The sequence below is a fragment of the Pyricularia pennisetigena genome, chromosome 3 (genome assembly GCF_004337985.1).
Source record: "Pyricularia pennisetigena strain Br36 chromosome 3, whole genome shotgun sequence".
In the NCBI taxonomy this organism is placed as follows: domain Eukaryota; kingdom Fungi; phylum Ascomycota; class Sordariomycetes; order Magnaporthales; family Pyriculariaceae; genus Pyricularia; species Pyricularia pennisetigena.
This window is the reverse complement of record NC_043742.1, coordinates 3,575,286-3,596,344: the sequence shown is the minus strand read 5'-3', so window position 1 is coordinate 3,596,344 and position 21,059 is coordinate 3,575,286. Positions and strand designations below refer to the sequence as shown.

The following is a 21,059-nucleotide window of genomic DNA, read 5'->3' as shown; positions in this document are numbered from 1 at the left end:
TTTGCATACGCACAACCAGAGCGTTGCCTAGTCTGCCGGAGCAAGCCGGTTGACTAGTGTGCCAACCGTCATAGAGTAGAGCGAACCGGCAGGGTCTAGGGTGAGAACATCCCCGGATCCTTTGTGTTGAAGATGCAGAATCGGGACGACTATAAGAGGAGATGGACTCGAGTTCCAGTGAAGCATTTTGTCTTTTTTTTTTGTTCCTCAGCACCAAACAGCTCAGTCACTCTTTCAGACACTCGCTCGACTCTCCGCTCGCGACTTCGGTCTCTCACTTTCGCTTGTCTTTTTTCGCAGCCTGCAAAAATAAAAATAAAAAAAAAAAAAATAAAACCACATTCCTTCATCAGCATTCTGATACAGCACAACAGGCTACACACCATCATTTAGCATATACAAACCCCGCAAAAATGCGCACCTCGACCTACCTCCAGTTCCTGGCCCCGGCCTTTGCCCTGGCCCAGCTCGGCGACAACTCGACCGTCGCCGCTCCCGGCGTCTCGGTCGACGGCACCTGCGGTCGCCAGAATGGCGGCACCGTCTGCGGCGACTGGGCCGATGGCAACTGCTGCTCGCAGTACGGCTACTGCGGTAAGACGACGGCCTACTGCGGCTGGGGCTGCCAGTCCGGCGACTGTGCCACCAAGCCCCTGGTCGCCCCGACCGGCTTCACCTACAGCATGGACGGCTCCTGCGGCGCCACCGTTCTCTGCGGCGACTGGGAGGATGGAGACTGCTGCTCGCCCGCCGGCTGGTGTGGTCGCACTGCCGACTACTGCGGCGTTGGCTGCCAGCACGGCAAGTGCTTGGGTACCAACCCCGTCAGCAGCTCCAGCGCCACCTCGGCTGCTACCTCTGCCGCTTCCGAGTCTGCTACGTCTGCTGCTGCCGCTTCTGAGTCGGCTACCGCGGCTGCTGCCACCGCCGAGTCTTCTACCTCTGCCTCAGTCGTCGCTCCCATCAGCACCGGCCTCAGCGACCCCGTCGTCCCCGCCCCTCTTGGCACCGCCGTCGTCGATGGCACCGCTGCTGGCCCCGTCGGCACTGGCATCCAGGACCCCGTAGCCGCCCCCAGCGTCATCCCTCCCTTCGCCAACACCACGGTCGCAGCCGTCGAGGCCACCACCGTCGGCGACGCTACCGCCGCCGCCGTCACCGAGACCACCACCTCCACTGTGGTCGCCGGCCTGAACGAGACCTTCGCCGACGTCGCCACCGCCGTCCCCGCCCAGTCGGCCACCCCTCTGCCTCCCTTCTCCAACACCACCACCACCGCTCCCTCGGAGCCCACCATGATCGCCGCCCCCGTCAACAGCGATGCCACCAACGCCACCGCCCCGACCAACGCCACCGTCGTCAGCGCCGCCATGATCCCCACCCGTGAGAACACCCCTGCTCCGGCCGGCAAGACCTGGGCCATCGACGGCTTCTGCAACGCCAACGCCCTCTGCGGCCCCTGGGAGTCCGGATCCTGCTGCAGCTCTTTTGGCTGGTGCGGTGTGAGCGAGGCCCACTGCGGCGTCGGCTGCCAGTCCGGCAACTGCCTGAGCGTCCCGGTCTCGTCCGCCGCTGCCCCCTCCACCTTCTCCACCACCACCGTCGCCGCCGCTACTCAGGACGCTGCCACCACCGAGCAGGCCAGCACCACTGAGCAGTCTACCACCATCACCGTAGCCCCCACCGTCGAGGCCGTCACCCAGGCTCCTGCCGAGGCCACCACCATTACCATCGAGTAGATGGTTAAAAAACAAAATTGGAAACCGAGGGATAGAAGGTGTGTGTTGTGAAGGTGATGAGAGCCGAATATCACTGGTAGACACTGCGGACGCGCATTCGCGACAGTGATGACGACCAACATCTTTGTTTTCTTTTGTTTTGGAGGACTAGCAGAGTGATAACAAAACATCTTTTCATGGTGGGATACAAATCGATATTTTTCTTCACAAAACGCAAAGAACCTGCAAAAAAGCCAAATCGGGAATTACAATGTATGCTATTTTTGGATATCTCCAACACGTAATCTAGCATCATTACCACAATGTTTTTTTGCCTTGGCAGCCTTCCAATACACTGGGATTTGAGGGAACGAACAAAAACAAAAATTCACTCAGAAATAACGTCCAAAGTGATGGGCTTGCAAAAGTCAAAAGAAACATGCAACAGATAGATACTTTGCCCTCACCAGGGATCGAACCTAGGACCTCATCATTACTAGTGATGCGCTCTACCACTGAGCCATAAGGGCGAACATGCTTTGTCACGTGGAAGCTGTCCCGCTTGTCTGAATCATATCATTGGACCCATCCTGACCACAGTAGATTTGTGGCACCCACATCATCCCGCTGCCGTCTCTCCAACGTGGGTCCGCGGTTCCTTTACAACCCGCAAAAACACCGTCATCGGTCCGGTGCCGGAAGATGTGGTCGCATCCACCACGAGTCGGTGGCGGCTTGCTCCCAAGACCGCGGCAGGTTATGCTTCCATTGCAACCAGCGACAAGATGGCGCCCAGTTTCGACTTCCCAGCCGAAGCACCTTTGCGCTCGTCGCGCAAGCTCCGCTTTGTCGATGTAAGGCCCTCCCCCCGCCCATCGTACCCTCCCCCTATGGATCATCAGCGTAAATCAAAAACAAGATTACTGACATTTTACCTCCCCTCCCCTCCCCACTCTCATCAGGTGGCCGTCACGGCGACGGCAAAGGAGTTCGCCGGCATCTACCGCGGCAAGCAGCAGCATGCACCCGACGTCGATGCGGTGCTGCACCGCGCCTCGTCCGCGGGCGTGGCCAAGGTGATGCTGACGGGCATGTCGCTCGCCGACGTGTCCTTCAACCTGGACGTGGCGCGGCGCCGCCCGCCGGGCTCCACCTTCATCACCATCGGCATCCACCCCTACCACGCGGCCGAGCCGTACGCCGACGCGACCTCGACCGCGGAGGCGTACTTCGGCCAGCTCGCCGCGACGATCAGAGAGGTTCGGACCGGCAGCCCGGGCCTGCTGGCGGCGTTTGGCGAGCTGGGGCTGGACTACGACCGGCTCGACGTCTGCCGCAGGGACGAGCAGCTGCGCACCTTCACGGCGCAGCTGGACCTGGCTGTGCGCGAGCGCCTCGACCTGCCGCTGTTCCTGCACTGCCGCGCCGCGTTTGCGGACTTTGTCGACCTGCTGACCCCCTACCTTCCCCGGCTGCCGCGCGGGGGGTTGGTGCACTCGTTCGTCGGGACCAGGGCCGAGATGGAGGTGCTGACGGGCCGGATGGGGCTCGACGTCAGCGTCAACGGGTTCAGCTTCAGGGACGACGAGTGTCTGGATATGGTCCGCCACCTGCCGCTGCAGAAGTTGCAGCTCGAGACCGACGCGCCCTGGGGGGAGGTCCTGCCCACCATGAACCCCGTCGTCGCGAGGTACCTGGCCAACGTGCCGCCGTTGGAGATCCCGAGCAAGAAGAAGGACAAGTTTGAGATGGGCAATATGGTCAAGGGGCGCAACGAGAGCTGCTGCATAGATCGGGTGGCCTACGTCGTTGCGGGGCTGAAGGGTATCAGTGTGGAAGAGGTTGCCGAGGCGGCTTGGAGAAACTCGGTGGAAATGTTCCGCTTGGAGAGGAATGAGGAAGTGGCCGATTGAGGGTTGTGTGTTTTTGTCGATTCACTTGATGCCACGTGCTGAGCGCGTCGCTGACTTGCCCAGTTCAAAAGACATCATTCACGGGTCCTGGGGGTGGCGACAACTTGAATGGCTGTGTCGCACGCTAGGTATCGTAATATGGCTGCATGGACACAAAGTTCGCCCTGCTAAAGAAAAAAAAAAACCCCCCCGGTTTACACGAGGACAAGAAAAAGAACACGTCAAGCTTGCCAGAAATCGTGTTTCGTACAGCTAGTTCGTGACATTGGCTCGGCGCTCGGAAGTTGAAATGATGGCGAGACGTGCATATTTGGCATCTCGGTGAAGAATAGAGAAAGTTTGTGATCAAGTACCGCCAAGTTCAAGTTGATACCAAACCAGAAAGCAGCCGACGCGGGGAGTGGATCACTGGATTCTGCCTCGGCTGTAGTCGACGCGCAGCTTGACCGAGATGGCAGTTGGTGCAGATCTACGCCAATTGACGTCCAAGCTGAATGACTCTAGGGTCACCGAGCTCCGGCCGTTGAATCACACTAACTGTGCCTCATCAGTGTGCGTGGATGTTCAGTCGGCCCCGCATTTTCAGAATGCATCCATCGGTCGCTCGGTTTGGAAAAGTCGGCAAGACTTTATTTTTTTTCTCCTGCTGGCGCCTAATCGCTCGAAAAAAGCCTGGTCTGTCTTTTCCACGTCCAGTGGCAGTGCTTGCATTCAAGACAACGCGTGACTCTGATATGGGGTGCTGTTCGTTCAGCCGCACGTCAGGGCCCAACATGAGTTTGCTCACCGACGTCACTGGTGCTTTCTTTAATATAAATACAAGTTGAGATAGTCGGGATGAGTTCTATTGGAGAAAAAAAAAAAAGAAGAAAAAAATTCATGAGCCAGCAGCATCAACAAGATAGCCCATCCCTACCTCGAATATCTATTCAAGAACCAAAGCGAAATTTCCGTAACAATAACAGTTGCCGCAATGGGTTGCATGACTTCGGTATGAGTTTATTTGTTTACTCCAAAAACCCCCCAGGGTTGGGGTTACATAAGACCCTAACCCCGAAGTCACCCCCCTATTGATATCTTCACACACGACTGACCCCCCTGTGACCCAAACGAGCAGAAACAAAAGGGCCAGCGGTCCTTGGTCAAGAAACCCACTGTTGTGGCCCAAAATCCCCCAGCTACAGCCGAAACCACCATATCCAGTAGCGGTTCGACCGCGACCTACGTCGAGAAGCGGTCCTCCCAGCAGCCACCCGCCTACACCCCGGTCACTGCCGCCGGAAAATCAACCAGCCCCGAGCCCTCCTCACCCGCTACTTTTCCAAACTCTCCCGTCCAGCCTGCCGACTGCTCGAGCCTCACGCAGAACGAAGAGGTGCTGCGGGCGCGGGTCGAGGAGCGCAGGAAGCGCCGCGAGGAGGAGCAGAAGCGCGCGGCGGCCGAGTCGCGCCGCAAGTACGCCGCCAGACAGGCGCATAGGGACAAGGGAGGGTATGGCTCCTCCGGCTCTAGTCGGGGCAGAGGCGGTGATGATGGCGGCGGTGGAGGAGGGCTCTTTTTTGGACCGAGCATCGACTATGGGGGCGGGAGCTCTTCTGGTTTCGGCGGGGGAGATTCTGGTGGATGCAGCGGTGGTGATGGCGGCGGAGGAGGCGGCGGTGGTGGTGGAGAGTAGGAACTTCGTATATTGTAATGTTTGCACGTGGTGATATGAATGTTTTATGATTGAACCGATAAGACGCGGCGTTTGCTGGGGACTTTGATTAAACACATGTCTTGTTTTTAGTCATGCCAATAGTACAGAAACAGAATCCTCGGGCAGGTATCTGTAGCATTTAGGTACTGCGTATATTTTACAATGAAGTCGAACTAAGCCTGATGGATCCCGCACAACAGAGCCGTATGTTCAGAGTTGATCAAACCTTGATAAAAAAAACCTTCAAGTGCGGCAATCCTTTTGAAAAAAATAAAATTGTGTTACGTGCACATTGAATACACGACGTTGATCTCATTACTTCCAGCGTGAATTCACATAACTACTCCGTATAATAAAGCAACCACACTCAGCCCAGACGCTCAAATACTCGCCACCTCACATTCGAGGAAAGCAACCCTATTCAGTATTTGAGAGAAACCTGCACGCCGTTCTTTTTGGACACGTCGTCATGCGATCCCCCATGCTCGAGGGCTCGGGATGGCGGCTCTCGCTGGCCGCAAAGGTCTGAAAGAAGCGGTTTAAAAAGTACTGAGTCATACTGCGCAGGTTCTCATATGTCGGTATCCTGCACTCGAAGAACACAACTTCGTTTTTTCAGCTTGGCCTACATGTCCGGTCTTCTGGCCAGCGTGTGCAACATATCAGACAGCAGCGAGGCCGTAGTGTCTTGACCGGCCACGAGGATGTTGAGCAGCTCGCCACCGGAGGGCCCTTCAGTCCTGCGTCTGTTTTGTCAACGCGTAGAGGAAGACGTTGTGGTCTTCTGGCTGTGTTTTCATCGCCATCCGCCGCGCTAACCCGGCTGTTGTACCGTATCGCCTCGTCCACGTACTTGTCGACGTGGTCTCGCACCAGTTTGATGCAGCGTGCGGCCTATTCTTTTTTTCCCCCTTGTAGACGTAGCGAAGATTAAAATATCACTTTTGTGTTTTTGGCATTTGTTGGCATGCTATTAGGCCCAACAGTCGTTTCATGCGAGGGCCCGTGAACAAAACTCAAAAATTTCTGCTCATCAAACAAGATTTCTTTTTTTTTTTTTTTTTTTTNNTTTGCGGTCATAATTGGGTTTTGAAACTTCAAGGATTAAGGTAATGGTCCGTAGCTCGCTGTCATCTCATTTGTGGCGCGAGCGTCTATCAAAACTGCCATCAATAGGTTCACAGCTCACCTTGTCGTGAACGTTTCGACGTAGTGATGCAGCAATTGACTTTGACCTCCCGAGACGCTCACCTGGTGCAAAACAGCAGAACCCGCCAAAAGCTTACTTTCCGCTGCATTGCCTCTTTTATTACGCAAGGACCAAGACTTCCAGTTTGGGTGCAATTTGATGCGGATATCAGACATGGAGATGAGATATCAAAATTAGACGTGGAAATCAAGATGTTGATTTTAGTTATAGTCTGGTATGAAAATGAAATCCCGAAACCAAGGCGTAAATCAGCGATGCTTGCGAAGCTGAATATCTGCCGACCCAATTACTGTTGCACAAAATGCGAGCGTTGGTAAATTATTTATTTTAACGCAGTACCTGATATTTTCATGTTGACCGACTGACATCAGACTGTCTTGCATGAACTCGTCTCCCTCTTTTTCTTCTTCTTCATTTCTCAACCATATTCTTGACAATGATGCTAGCAAGAAGATCATAATTCTTGTCCGAATCCTTCTTGGCGATGCCCGCCAGGGCCTTGTTGCACCTTCCCTGCAGCTCATGGACGAGCTCCAGACTGCCGTCCGCCTTCTCCTGCACCGTGAAGAAGCTCTCCATGACGACGCCCATGGGGCTGTGGACGCGGATGAAGATGCCGTCGGCGGTGTCGATGAACTCGTACGTGCTCTTGATGTCTGAGCCCATGATGGGGTTCTCGTACTTGTTCTTGACCTCGTAGACGTCGACCTTTTCCGTGGCGAACTTGGCGCCCTTGGGCTTGTCGTAGGAGCCCCACGACGGCGATGGCTGCTGGGTGTGGGAGACGACGTAGGGTCCGCAGTCGATGACGTAGACGTGGTCGTGTAGCTTCTCGATGGCCCGAGTCTTGTCCACCCCTGCGGGGATGGCGTGGCGGTGGGTAAGGGGGAATGTCGTTTCCAGGACTTTGGGGGTTATATATTAGTGCTGGCAGTTCCAATGTGTCCATCTTGGGTATCTCTTAGGATGCTTTTTAAACGGGACAAACGCCAACTTACAACCCATTTTGACCCAAGGGTGTCGGTTATTTGTGCTCGATGGTGTAAAGGTAGATGACTTGTTTGTGTCCAGAAGCTTGTGATTGTTGCTGTTGCTGTTGAAGGTGAACTTTTTCTTTCTTGGTGGATACAAAGGATCTATGTACTTATATGGATGGTGATGTTGTTATCAACAACGAAAAAAAAAAAAGAAAAAAAAGAAAATACTCAACCTCTCCCATGGCAGACGATTCAGCGAGACAGTGACGATCGATACGACGTCAATCGGTACGGCTGGGATACGATGGGTCGAAAATAGAATCGACATGTGCTAGCAAATAAACAACGATTACGATTACGACATTGATTGAATTTCATACAATCTGATATTCACATTCGCCGTTGGGGCTCCCCCTCCCTGGAGTTTTTGGACTAAACTTGAAACAAACATTAACACCCAGTAAATACTAAGAGTAGCTACTATTCATCCTGTCCCGCACTAAGGGTTTTCCAAGCGCCAGGTCAGTCTATCTTTTTTTTCTTTTTTTCTTTTTTGTCTCTGATGAACACAGCCTGTGTGTTTGGAGGCATCCAATCACCGGCGGAACTCACCCCGCAAAGCCGCCGTTTGTCGTCTAGCCTGTCACGGTCAAGTCCCGAGATTCGTCGGCGACAGCGATCCGACAATAACAGGACTAATGGCTATTTGATTTTAGCTGGATTGCCTCTAGGGGGTAATGTTGTTAGTTGAGATGAAATGACGATTTCCCAATGCACAATTCCTATCCTTTTTTTTCCCTTTTTTTCCCCTCTTGTTTGCCTTGCAGCGTGAAAAGCAAAGCTCTGAGAATAGTTTCGCCCGATTGGATCGGACGCACCGGCGCCCGAGTCGTGACCCGAGACGCCGGACCAAGCTTAGCTGAACAGGTCGCGTTTGGCAGACGGGTTTGTTTTCCCGCTGCATCTTATTCGTAAAGTAAAAAGTAAATCTCTGCCAATTATACGCCATCTCCGTCATGTTTGTTTAAGGGTTTTAGCAGGTTCGGTGTTTAAGCTTCCGGTCTGACAAGACCCCTAGGTTCACGGAGCTGTGTTTTCACATGCCGCAACCCAAGGACCCCTTTGATGCCAGCCTTGTTAGGACCATAAAAACATTACATCGCCTGTATCCTAGGGCCGGTGTCTTTCCCAATCATTCATTTCGGTCATTACTTCGTGCACATACAAAGAAATAACGCCCCTAATTGAAGTGATCGATTGCCGTCATCGCCTCCAATCCGTCCTTACGAGCTCAATGTCACTCTCCTGACCCCTCCGCATGCTCCGGCCGTCTCAAACCTCCACTGTCGTCTTGCTGTTGTTGCTCGTGCTCTTTGCCGCGTGTAGCAGCGGTCTGGGGGCGTCCAGGCGTCCGTACGGATCAAAGTTGTCGAGTCCCGGGGAGGTGATGTGGCTTGCTGCTGCTGCTCCCGGAGCCGCTATCGTTGGACCTGCTGGTGCCCGACTTTGAGCGCATTGAAGCGAGCTTGCGCGAAAGGATGGCCAGATAGGGACGGAGCGAAGACATGCAGCCCACGAAAAGGCCCATGTGTATGTCAAGGCTGGAGTACAGCACTACATGTCACATGGGGAATGAAGGAGTTAGCGCAACTCACGGGCGGTCGCAGTGCCGGGGTTAGGGCCAACGGGTGATTGCAAGACAAGATGACAAAGACACTTACTGACTTGGGTAAGGGACCCTCGCATTCCCCTGCTCCGAGATCCCCGGTAGCTTCAATATCAAGACGGCCCTGGTGATGTCGAAGCCGGTGATAGCCAGGCCGGCGGCAAAAGTCGCATAGACGCCGACCTTGTCTTCGGTCTCGAGCCTGACATGCCTGAGCATGAGAAAAGGCAGTGCGAGTATGACGAGCTCGCCCGACAGCTGCAGCGCAAAGTTGACATAGAAGGTGAGCGCTGCCGCAGCGGCGAGCATATCTCCCTCCGGTCCAAGGTCCAATTCCGCGGGATGGGGAAGCACAGAAACAGGACGAGGGATGTGACGACGATCAGCGAGACGGTGCAGCAGGCGATGGTAACCCAGACCGCGGCCCGCAGTTTCGTCAGGAAGAAAGGAAATAGGTCGAGGTACAAGGTGAGTGGGGCGAGCTTGGTCGGGTAAAAGGATGTTTAGAAGGGAAAGTTGGAAAAGCAGCTTGTCTATTTTTGGCAGCACCCACTCAGTATTGCGCTTCTTCTCCGTGAAATATGGCGCTGGCGTGGAGAAGACGGCGCCTTTGCTAGGCGCTCAAATGTCGACAAGGCCACGTCCAAGTTTGACATGGTGAGAGTGACATCGGGTTTCATGGCGCCGGACCCGTTACATGACCATATCTCCGGAGGTATTGAGCAAGCACATGACGTAGGAGATGCAGATGAAAATGTCTGTATGTTGCAGGCTGAGGCGCTTAAATTTTGAGCTGGAAATACAGCCGCGCCGATATCATGATGGTGATGATACTGACGAGGAGCCATGTCGTCACCTAGGCAACAAGTTAAGTTAGTATTCAAGGCCAGGCAACAATGTAATCAAGTTGGGCACATGTGATATACGTAGAGGGGCTTACTTACAAGAAACCTCCTCGCCTGTGGAATTTCCCATTTCTGGTCTTGATTACAACAGGTCAATCGATCTCAATTTCCGTGTTATTGGCTGCCTGTCTGGCGCCACATTGATAAAGGCGACGAATGTGAGCTCATTCCCGCTGTCCCAAGACCAACCGATATCCTGGGTATTGTTCACGGTCGGAAATCGCAAAGAGGCTCAGCGGTGTTTTGGCAAAGACCAAACACATGAACAACAAAGGAAAGGTGCAAAACAAAAGTACAGGGCGAACTTTGGGGATAGCAAGCCGGTCAAGAGATTTTGCGACGCGGCAGGATTCCGGGAAACACCAACATGCTGAGTCCGGTTTGTCCCCCGGACGGATTTTCAAGGCTGAAATACCCAACTTGGGTAGGCGGAAAAGCATGCCAAGGTGACATGGAGCGGGTGGAAGCTCCCGTCCCAGGGTCCCCTCGACAAAGTGGAACATGTTTTGTCTACCCCATTTCACCGTCCAAAACCAGTGATGAATAGAGTTGCCAGTGATTGAGAAAGGGAGAAAAAAAAGAAAAAAAAAAAAAAAACTTGACAAAATTTTCCGCTGAGATGCCATTGACATTTCCTACCTACTAATCAACAAGGGATGGCGACAAAACAAAACCAACATGAGTCCTGGTGCTGAGCTTTTGTGGTGGGGAACGGCCCGCCCAGATGAACTACTGCTATCCTGGCCCGTCCGCCAACTGATTTACTGTGTTGCCTGCCTGTAAACGTGCGTGCTCCATCGCCCTGGAACGAAACGCACTGAATTGACGAGATGCGTGGAAATCGGACGCTTCTCCACTTGTAGGGCGCCGCATATCATTTTTACAACAGCACATCTGCTCGCGACGCTCACGTGCTGATTCTTCATGAACAAAACATCAGATACTCAGGATTGTATTTGGAAATTGATTTTACGTGCAAGCTCAAGCGATAGCAATGCTCTCTCTGGTCAAGGTTCGTCCATCAAAAGCGACCCAATCACGTCCTAAGAAAGCACGTTACTCGAAGCAGCAGGCAACGGCATCCAGGAAAAAAGCCAACACCCTACTCCATGAGCCTCAAACCCCTTCTCCAGTACCTGCCTGGTCTCGACCTCACCGCAAGATCCAAGCCAGAAAGTCACCCGCCTCCTCCACTTCAGATTGACCTGCCGAGTGGCCTTGTCTCAAGCCCAGGCCCCGACGAGACTCATGCCGATGGCACCAAAGAGCACGAGGAAGCATGCGCAAACCCTGCGCCTGCCGCGGAGGATGCGCCAGCTCTCGTCGCTGAGGAAGTCCTCGGATAGCAGCTCGACCATCGATGCAAACACCAGCAGACCCGACGAGATTGCATTCATGGTGCCGACGAGGACGAGACCGAACTCGGACTCTGGGTTGTAGAGCCTGTGAGTCGCGATGCCGATCGCCTGACCGAGCGGCGTTCTAGCAAATGGGGACCACCGATAGCGTTAGCAATACTGCCTGGTTGAAAACAAGAGATTGCCAGGTCTTGACTTACGTGCATCCGTACGCCAGCGCCATCATCCAAGGCTGCCATGAGCCCTTCTCCCAATTGATGTTCGCGATCCGCGAGCCAAGCGCCAATCCTTCAAAGGTTTCTGTCGAAAGAGTTGTCGTCAGTCATCAGTCCATCCACAACCAAACAACAATTCTCCCGGTTTGATACCGAGAGAAGCCGTCAAGCCGAAAAAAAGAAAAAAAAAAAAAGAAAGCAGGAAAAAGACTCACGGTGGAAAGCAATCGCCACAAGCAGAACAATAAACGCCTGCCCAACCGACACGCTCAGCGTCATCCCGATGAAGACACTGTGGAACAAGATTCCAACCTCGAGCATCATGCACTGCAGCACGTCCTTTTGGTGTTGCTGCTGCGGCGTCAGCTGGAGGTGGCCACCAGCGCCTGCCGGAAAGCGGTTCTCCTCGTCCACGACCACGGACTTGTCGTCAAGCCTATCGCTAGCTTGGCCACTGCCACCGGGCGTAGGCGTCAGGCCGGTCGTGGTCTGGTCGTCGGCCCGCCCGAGGTGGGAGAGCTGTCTGCCCAACGAGTTGGCGTTCCCACCGATCGGCCGCATCTCCACCGACATGGGCCGTTCCGAAAAAGCGGCGTTTACATCCTCGGAAGACGTGTCCTGGGACGATGCAGCGGTCCTCCGCGGCCGCTCCTGCCGCTGCAACACGGCAGCGGCGCTCATGCAGCCGCCGCCGGTGGATGAGGACGCATCGGGCTCGGTGAGGTGCCGAGCGGGTTGCAGAACCATCTCGATGACGGTGACGAAAAACACGGCGGCGAGGGCGATGGCGCCCGGCATGGCCGGATAGTCGCTGACCCAGAAGCTCGACAGGCAGGGGTTCCCCAGCAGCGTAAAGGCGGTCGGCAGAAGGTGCACAAACGCCGTGGCCAGCAGCACGCCGGTGCCAAAGTGGCGCACGCCGAAGAAGAAGCGGGCGGGAAGCCGCAGACGCGGGATGCGCGAGGCCACAATGGGGAAGGCGCATGCCCCAAAGGAGACGCTCAGGATGATGAGCAGCGCTCCGACGTGCAGCGGCGTGTTGTACTCCTCCTCGGAGAGGAAGCCGCCCGTCGCGCATGTCGACCGCTTGCCGAGCGTGGTGGCATCCACGGCGAGGGTGCTGGTGATGATGGTGGTGGTGGTGGACGTGTTTTCTACTGCTGGAGGGAAGATGGTTTCACTGCAGTTAGTAATCTCATTGCTTTACTTCCCTGCTGTTGCGAAAGCGACTGTGTATTTGTGCCATCACACCACTTTCACTCAATCCAGTCCAATAGGGTGCGGCCGGCAATGGAACGGCAATGCATGATGGTATGGCATGACATGCTGACATGCAGCACTGCCGTGGCACACACATACACACACACACACACACACACCACAACGTCGAACCTGCAACAAATCGGTGCAATAAAGGAGGAAACATGGAGCACAAAAGGGAAGTGACAATGTCTTACAAACAAAATCGGTCTGCGTGGTGCCAAACAGAGCTTCCGCCAGGAACTCTGGAAGCCGAGAGGCCGACAAGATGGCAGCGCAGACCAGGACCGAGGCGGCCCAGGAGACCCAGCCGAAAACAGAACGTGGTGCAGGGGTCGCTGCAGTGGCAGCAGCGACGGCGCCGAAGCCAGCGCCTCCTGCCGCCGTCGAGAGTGAATGGCCTTCACCGCCAGTCTCTCCCTTGGCTTGGGAATGGGATACTGATGATGATGATGATTACATGTAATGTCAGCATATGGATCCGACCAAATGAATGTAGACGAGTCAAGGGTTGTCGAGGTTTGTCGGTCCCGCGTCTGATGGTTGATTGACGTGCGACTGTCGTCAAATCCATCCTGAGCACAAGACTGCCTTTTTGGGCATGACGTAGGACAAACCCGAAGATGCTTGGCATCGCCTCCCCCATATTTGATGAGAGTGAAATAGGTGGAAGTGCAGAAAGCCGAAAGAAAGAAAGAAAGGAAAATAAATGAGAGGAAAATAAATAAATAAAAAAAGAATCTCATACCATCAAGAGTGCCCCATCCCCAAGCCGTCCCCTTCCGCCCCTCGTCCTCGACGGGCAGTCGATCAGCCACAGCCCAGCCGTCGCTCCGCGTGTCCTTTCCACCGTGCTCATCGCCGGCCCCGGCGGCGCTTCCGGAGCCGTCGCGGTGCTCACGCGCGTTGGCGATGCCATTGAGGTCCTGGCAAGTCGTCAGATCGCCCGACAAGAAGGGCGGATTCTGGTTCCAGGTCGGATGGTCCGTCAATGGCGGCTCGTCGGTGCGCGATGGACAGTTCATTGTTCGGATGGAATTTTTTTCTTCTTCTTCGGGATATCGATCGAAAAAGTTTCAATGAGCAGTCCGAACGATTGTTGGTCGGACCTTCTGCGCCTTGTATCAAATCCTTAGAATAACTGTAGTTTGTGTCCTTTTTTTTTCTTATCTGATTCTCCAGGAATTCCCGCTCAGGTTAGGTTTTGTACTAACTCTGTCCTTGTTGTAGACTTTGGCAGAATTTTTTTTTTCTTTTATGCGCGTCTCCCTACTGACGTTGTTGCTGACTCAAATCAATCAGGACCCGAAAAAAGAGGGTCCGTGAAGTTGCCGAAAGAGAACCTCTATGGCTGAGTAGGGCTCGATGGAGAGAAAGTTGCCACAGCAACAAGATCAGTTAAAGCACTAGAAAGTGAAGATCGAGAAGATTTAGCTTTATTATCATGCAGAAATTGCGCTCAAAGTTTTGCATAAAGCTGGAAGGGAGATAGTAATAATAATAGAACAAAACAAAATAGACAACCATCACTTTCCATCCCTCCCTGTATTACTTAACCCCCCCTAGAAGCACCCCAAGCCCAAAAAAGAGCCGAGAATCCTCGCCCAGCCCCCCAAGTTCCAGCCAGTCACCTTGGCCTGGTTTGACATACACTGCGCCGCGGAGCGGGGCGTCCGCCCACGCCCGATCTCTCCCGAATCCTCGTGCTTCCCCGCCAAAAGAAGAACGTTTGACCCGACCCACCCTTGTGCTTTCTGCCTTTGTGGATGTGGGATGAACCGCTTGCTTGAATGATTCGCCAATTGATTTTTTTCGCTTGCCCCGAGGAAAATAGTTGCTCGTGACTAGTCGGATACATAACCTGCAAGCAAGCGAGGAATGAATGACAAGTAAAATCAGGGTCTCCACGGTACCTCAATCCACATATTACGTTGTTACGAACCACAGAGATACGGACATGCCAAGGATCTGAGGTTCAGATCCTATCAAATGATGCCACACGAATCCAGCGTCACCAGCGACCACTCCGTCTCAGTCACGACGACATGTCACATGGCCCAAGGTTACGCAGTAGTCGGACATCGTTTTGCCCAGGTCTTGCCAGATCACTCATTCGACAACAAATGGCTCGCTTCATATTATAGAGTAAATGACTAGTCTCCTGCTGCTCAAGCCGTTCCAAAAAAAAAAAACATGCTACAAAAGGAAATGTGGTATATTGAATATCCGCCCGCGCTTTAAATCATGCAGATTCACCTCGTTATTAGAAGTTGTATAAGGAGAAAACACCCGGAAAATTCCAAAAACAAGAAAAGATGGGGATGCTAAACATTCATCCAAGCCCTCTTTATGCTGTTGGTGATACGCAGATCACAATTTCTTGGTCGAACCAGTCGGTCGAAAAAAAAAAAACTTTCGACAAAATTGTCCAGAAATTTTGAGCTTTCGTTTTTTTTTTTTCTTGTTTTCCGCCAAACCACTTTGAAGAATAAGCCTCTTCTCGAGGATATGTGGGGGGGTATAGATGACGGAGATGTCCATCAAATTCGAAATATCGTAGGGTTTCGTGACAGTTAATTCGTGAGTGAGAATCCGGCCAGCGAAAGAAGTCAACAAAGCATCTCTGCTCGATGAAAAAGGCTGCTAGCCAGTGGGGGAGATGGAATAAATGTAAGGGAAAGTAGGGTAAAAAGTAGGGTAAAAACATAGAAACAAAAAAAAAAAAAAAAAAATTCCGTGGCATGTTATGCTCAGCCGTCATCGCCCCAGAGGCCCATCTCGACCCCCACCCGACCGGGAGGTCCTCCGACGGCACTGATCCTCGCGGCCTTCCTGCGTGGGTCCGACATGAAAGTCGAGGGGCTGGCGATGTTGGTTGGATAACTGCCCATGGCGGACTGGGATCTTGCCAGCTGCCGCCCGCGCGTCTCTTTGTGAGATTGGTCTCCGCGCAGCTGCTTGTCCTGTCGAGTCGGCGGCATCAGCCCTGCGGTGGGCGGTGAACCTTCGTGGGTGTCGGTAAGACGGGACTGGCTGGAGGCGGCGGTGAAGCCGCTCTCAAAGGACCATTGCTTGGTCGGCTGATGGTATTGCGGTGCCAGCATGGATGATCGCTCCGGCATGGGGAACGCATCAAGTGCAACGTCCGACCCGCCCTGTGTCGAGAATATGGGCGAGACATCTCTGTGGTGAGAACCGGAGACGCTGCTGGCTTTGGGGACTCGTTGCGATTTCACAGACGAGCTTCGACCGGCTGTTTGGCGTGTTCCCGCCTTCTGCTGAGGTCGAGGTGCCAGGGAAGCCTCAAATCCTGACAGCGTGCTGATGCTCGAGTGCTGCCGACGGTGAGATGGTGCTTTGTCCATCTTTTGCCTGTTCAGGCTCGAAGTCTCAGTTGTTTCCATGGCACCAGGCACTGAAGGGAACGCGTCGATGACACGATCGCGCTCCTCTGTTTCGAACTCTGCAATGATGGACTCGCGCATCCTCGCGCGTTTGAGTCGAAGCGCAGCCAGCAGCATCTCCTCTTGGCGGGTCACGGCCATGAACCGCGACGAAGTAGAGTTCGGCGAGGGTGTGGTGTATTTGCTGAGTGGCGATGATCCGTGGCAGGATGAGGTGGCATCTCTCTCGCTCCCACGCACTGGCGTCACTTGAACCGAAGAATCGTCGGTGGACTCCTTGAGTGCGGACGGGGCGGACGACTGTGTGTTGAATTCGGAGGATGCTGGTGATATTGGTGGGGTCGGCTGGTCCGATACCGACGCGACCGAGATTGAGAGGTGTGTTGTTGAGCCCATTTCCTGACTTGGCCTGAAATTACGCAACGGTGGCAGCGCGTCCATCCCCGTTGGCACTGGCCTTGTTTCCTTCGATTCGTACACCGCGAACCCGCTCACTGTCGCAACGCTAGAAGTACGCACATCATTGCTGCTGCTGCTGCTGCTACCACCACTACTGCTGCTGCCGCCTGTCGGATGCACCTTTGCCTTGGCTTTGCCTCCCGTCCGAGGGCTGTATCCCTCAAGCTGATTCCGAGTCCACGTGATATTGTCTCCAACTTGACTTGTTCCGTTGGCAACACTATCGATCGTGTAGTGAGGCGCAACGGCCTGTCGCAGATTTGTACGAGCTGGCTTCATCTTGACCGTTCCAGGATGCAGCGAGCTTGACCGAGAGTTGATGACGGGAGCCCTGGACAGGGTCTGGGGGGCTACTTCAGCAGAACGTCTTGGCTGGGGTGGTTGTGTCGACTGCTGCGGAACCTTGGGGAAAAGGCTGGCAGTATAAGGCCTTGTCTCTTTGCGAGGTTTCGCCGGACCAAGCACCGCAACCATCTGCGCAGTCTGCAGGATTGTGCTTTCTGATCGGCGGGCTCGCGTGGGGACCGGAGGCAACTTTGTCTTCGGGGGAGTACCCGGGCCCTTGTCTACATTGAACACAGACGAGTTGGCCGAAGTTTTCCTGCTATCATCTTCGAGAGGATCCTCCTCGGAATCGGAGGAAAGCGACAGGACACTAATCTTCTTGAGATCCAGGTCAAATCCACTGTGCGTGGTTCGCCTCGAGGCTTTGGACGTGCGGGTGTGACGACTAGAGATGCTCTCGGCGCAGTCCGCACCTGCAAACTTGGGCGCGTGCCCATGGAGATCTGGTGTCATCACGGCCGTCAGCGGTGTGGCCGGCGTGCTCCCGTTCCGCGTGTAGGCCGAAGAGGTTTTGCTATGCGCCCCCGAGATTCCGGTTGATGTCGAGTATGGGGTGTGCAGGCTATGAGTGGATGGTGACGTGGCTGTGTCTTGCACCTCGGTGCTGAGAACGAGGGGAACCTCAACCTCCTCCTCTTGCACCTCGGCAAGAGAATCTTTGTACATGCACTGTTGTTCATAATGATCGTAAAGGCTGTGGATGGTTTCGGAGCGGCGTCGCTCAATCGAGTCCATGCGCAAGTTCTCCTTGGTCTTCCTCGAGGAGAGCGATCTGAGGTTCTTGCGAAAGCTGCGTTGGCGATCTGACTGTTGCGGTGATTGCAAGCTGTCGCCAGGTTCCGACATGAGCGATGGCGATTTTGTCATCATGTCTGGCCCAAGCACCGTCGGCCGCGAGGGAGTTAGCATAGACTGGCGTGTGACCTTTGGCAGCAGATGGGAAAGGTCCAGTCTCGCAGGCTTCTTCTTGCGCACTGTACCATCGTCCCTAGATGAGGTTGGCGAGCTGGCATCTGCCACGTTGAAAAGAACACCTTGAGGTTGTTTATTTAGCAGACCCATGGCCATAGCTGAGGATGAGGTCTGCTGCGATATTCGGAGAGGTTGTTTGGATTTGTCGTAGAACGAGTTGATGGTCGAGCTCGATTGTCGACGGCGGACACTCGATGCATCCGAGACGGCGTCGTGGAAGTCGGCAATGCTCTGGTGTCGAGCATTAGAAAGCTTGCGGTCTAGGGCCAAGGGCATAATACCAGACTCCTCATCTTCCAGGTCCAGCTCAACCTCTATCGTTCCCACCTCGACCTCGGACGTCTGATAAGTGTGCTCGCCAGCGCCGATGGACCTGGTCTCGGCGTGGGTGGCCTCGCTTGCCATGGCGCTTGCGCCAATGCCCGTGTTCGACTGTGCATCCCAATTTGCCCCGCTGTGAGCATCCACACTGATATCGGTAAGGCCTAGAATCCTTTGCGCCTTTGTCAGACCAGGGCCCCCGCCGCCGCCGACTTGTTGAGGCGAGGCAATCGACAATGGTTGTTGTTGTTTCTGGCGCCGACCCGGTATGGGAAAGGTGAATCGAGGCATGACGGGCGGGCCCGGCTACCGTCGTGTAGGGATGAACTCCAGTTCAGGCGAGATGCGACACGCGCCCAACATGGATGGATGGGATCGGCCTTGTTATATCGTGATGCTGCTCAAGCGCTGCCCCAGTCTAATTCCCAAACCTACAAGAACCAACGGTCCTATTTTTTGCCCGAATCTTTCTTCCCCGGAAGGCTCCAACGGTCCGAGAGCTAGCAACGAGAACAAAATCAAGAATTAAATAACCAACCAGAGCTTCTGAGACGGCAGGCTGAATATAGGGGGGGTTGCGGAGAGCAGCAACAATGTTGCGTGGTTCGACAACGGCGAGGACCCTATCTTATGATGAGTTGATGACTTGTCCAGTGCAGGGTGTGCGTTGTCCAAGTTAGGGCGGTAGGAAGCTATTGCAGAGAAGAAGACGGGAAGTCCCCTGGGCGTCTGGGGAAAGTTTGCTGCAGGTGACGGGCAAATTGTAATGATGTAGCGGTGTGTCCAAGACGGCATCTGCGAAGTGAGATCGGCGACGGCTGTTGGGGCTGCTAGGAAAATGGCGCCAAGCTCCAACTTGTTGCTTTTCTTATTTTGTGCTTTCCTTTTGGTTTCCTGGTGACCCGGCAAGGGACAGGAAGGTAGCTTCTGGACTGTGACGAACAAGATGTTCCTAAGAAGAAATGGAAGCGGAACCTATCTCTCTTTTTTTTTCCCCTTCCCCTGGTCAGCTGGGCTTTCCCCTGGCGACAAAAAAAAAAACGGCGTGGCACTTTTATTTAATACGACACGGGATAGGAAAAGCAGGAAATGCTAACATGATATGTAGTTTGGGCACCCCCTCAAAGCCATGGCGCAACCCGGCTCCATGCCTGCTGGGACTCTACCGAGCACGTTGCACTTGGAGCGCGGCATGCTCGCTTGCATCGTACGTACCTCCCTATTTGGCTTGGTGGTGGACGGAGCGGTGGGACTACCTATAGGCTTGGCTATATTTTTCTTCTAGTGGGGTGCAGGTCGGTGGTGGGAAAGCGGCGATGGGGGTGGGGTGTGGGCACAGTACTGTATTGTACATGACAGTAGAGAAGCGGCGACGACTCTTTTTTACCGTACAATAGTGTGCGTTGTGGCGTCGACCCTCCTTCCAAACTAGAGGGATCATCTGTGTTGCGAATTCGCGGAGCACCACGAGGGGTGGGATTCATTGGAAGTGGATGTCGACGGCACGAATGACTCTGGTTGAGCAAAGCACTCGTCACTTTTGTATGTGGAGCTTACTGGGTGGAGGTCACGGCATGCTTATTTAGGTAGTACAGTAGACAGACGTATTTACAAGGTTGATTTTTTGCTTCATGATCCCCCCAGGTTGGGCGGTCTGATCCAAAATTTTGGTAATGGCGTTTGTCGCCTCGTTTTGTTGTATGCCAAATCATCTTGCTAGACACATCCTTGGCTTATTCGTGCTCTTATTCTTCGTCTTTACTATGGTGGTAGGGGTAAATACCAACACCCTTGTACAGTTGTGGGCAGCGCGCGGGGCTTGGGGGGTTTGCTTGTTTTAGTAATATTTCCCATCAGGCTGCGAAATACCTGTGGGTTGCGATTTTGAGATATTCCCAAAAACAGGGGATTGCTGCGTAATTACGCAGAGTTCAACACTGTGCCGGGATCTTGAATTTTTCGCCCGACACCATAGTGTTCTTGTTTTTCAGCCGATGATTAGGATGTCATGGTCCGGTAGAAGCAACTGAAATGGGTCGTGGATCGCAAACAACAGGGCGAGGAAAACCCGACTCGACTGGGTGTGTCTGTCTGGCTGTTGGGGGCTGTTTTTTTTTTTTTTTCTTTCTTTTTTTTGCTTTTTTTTTCTTTTTTCCTTCCTATCGTGCAAATTTCGTGCTTCGTACAAGTTACAGTACCTTACGGGCTTTCAACTTCGAGGTGGCTACCAAACAAAGCGAGCTTCTGGTAGCATTGAATAGTGGCTAGTCCAAATACGGCTAGGCTTCACCGCTTCACCCATGCCACTGGTCCCTGCCACAGCACGCGATGGGAAGGACTTTCGCGGTTTGACAGATGGCTTACTGCAGGACTGCCCCATGTCATACAGGGTACAACTTTGCTAAACTTCACTGTCCATGTCCAGATGCTCCACTGATCATTGCTAGGACCAGTGCTACAGGCCCCTGCTAAGATGAGCCTTGCCGCCCTAACACCTCCACTACGACTTTGACTACAGCTAGCTAAAGGTTTGCTTGAGCACGAAAAAGTCAAGGAAACCGAGAACCGAGAGAATTGAATTGACTTGGCAAAAATTGAATTTTGTCCAAGAGTACACTACAGTCCTCAAAACTCTGGGGA

General features: G+C 53.8%; 6 protein-coding genes across 6 annotated transcripts; 2 read left to right on the top strand and 4 right to left on the bottom strand.

The window, feature by feature from the left end:
- Window positions 1–413: 413 nt before the first annotated feature.
- Window positions 414–3,631, top strand: PpBr36_02727 (uncharacterized protein; the record flags this gene model as incomplete). Its single annotated transcript, XM_029889905.1, has 3 exons — window positions 414–1,735; window positions 2,515–2,572; window positions 2,681–3,631. 3 exons carry the CDS (start codon window positions 414–416, stop codon window positions 3,629–3,631), a joined length of 2,331 nt encoding a protein of 776 aa, XP_029754362.1.
- Window positions 3,632–4,604: 973 nt separating this feature from the next.
- On the top strand, window positions 4,605–5,306 carry PpBr36_02726 (uncharacterized protein; the record flags this gene model as incomplete). Its single annotated transcript, XM_029889904.1, has 2 exons — window positions 4,605–4,622; window positions 4,749–5,306. 2 exons carry the CDS (start codon window positions 4,605–4,607, stop codon window positions 5,304–5,306), a joined length of 576 nt encoding a protein of 191 aa, XP_029754363.1.
- A 1,642-nt stretch (window positions 5,307–6,948) lies between these two features.
- On the bottom strand, window positions 6,949–7,542 carry PpBr36_02725 (uncharacterized protein; the record flags this gene model as incomplete). The annotated part of the gene is made up of 2 exons (XM_029889903.1): window positions 6,949–7,442; window positions 7,536–7,542. 2 exons carry the CDS (start codon window positions 7,540–7,542, stop codon window positions 6,949–6,951), a joined length of 501 nt encoding a protein of 166 aa, XP_029754360.1.
- Window positions 7,543–8,934: 1,392 nt separating this feature from the next.
- Window positions 8,935–9,489, bottom strand: PpBr36_02724 (uncharacterized protein; the record flags this gene model as incomplete). Its single annotated transcript, XM_029889902.1, has 2 exons — window positions 8,935–9,128; window positions 9,240–9,489. The coding sequence occupies 2 exons, from the start codon at window positions 9,487–9,489 to the stop codon at window positions 8,935–8,937; spliced, it is 444 nt and encodes a 147-aa protein (XP_029754361.1).
- Window positions 9,490–11,308: 1,819 nt separating this feature from the next.
- PpBr36_02723 (uncharacterized protein) lies at window positions 11,309–13,943 on the bottom strand (the record flags this gene model as incomplete). Its single annotated transcript, XM_029889901.1, has 5 exons — window positions 11,309–11,567; window positions 11,644–11,743; window positions 11,874–12,859; window positions 13,106–13,358; window positions 13,667–13,943. The coding sequence occupies 5 exons, from the start codon at window positions 13,941–13,943 to the stop codon at window positions 11,309–11,311; spliced, it is 1,875 nt and encodes a 624-aa protein (XP_029754366.1).
- A 1,725-nt stretch (window positions 13,944–15,668) lies between these two features.
- Window positions 15,669–18,710, bottom strand: PpBr36_02722 (uncharacterized protein; the record flags this gene model as incomplete). The annotated part of the gene is made up of 1 exon (XM_029889900.1): window positions 15,669–18,710. One exon carries the CDS (start codon window positions 18,708–18,710, stop codon window positions 15,669–15,671), a length of 3,042 nt encoding a protein of 1,013 aa, XP_029754367.1.
- Between the last annotated feature and the right edge of the window lie 2,349 nt (window positions 18,711–21,059).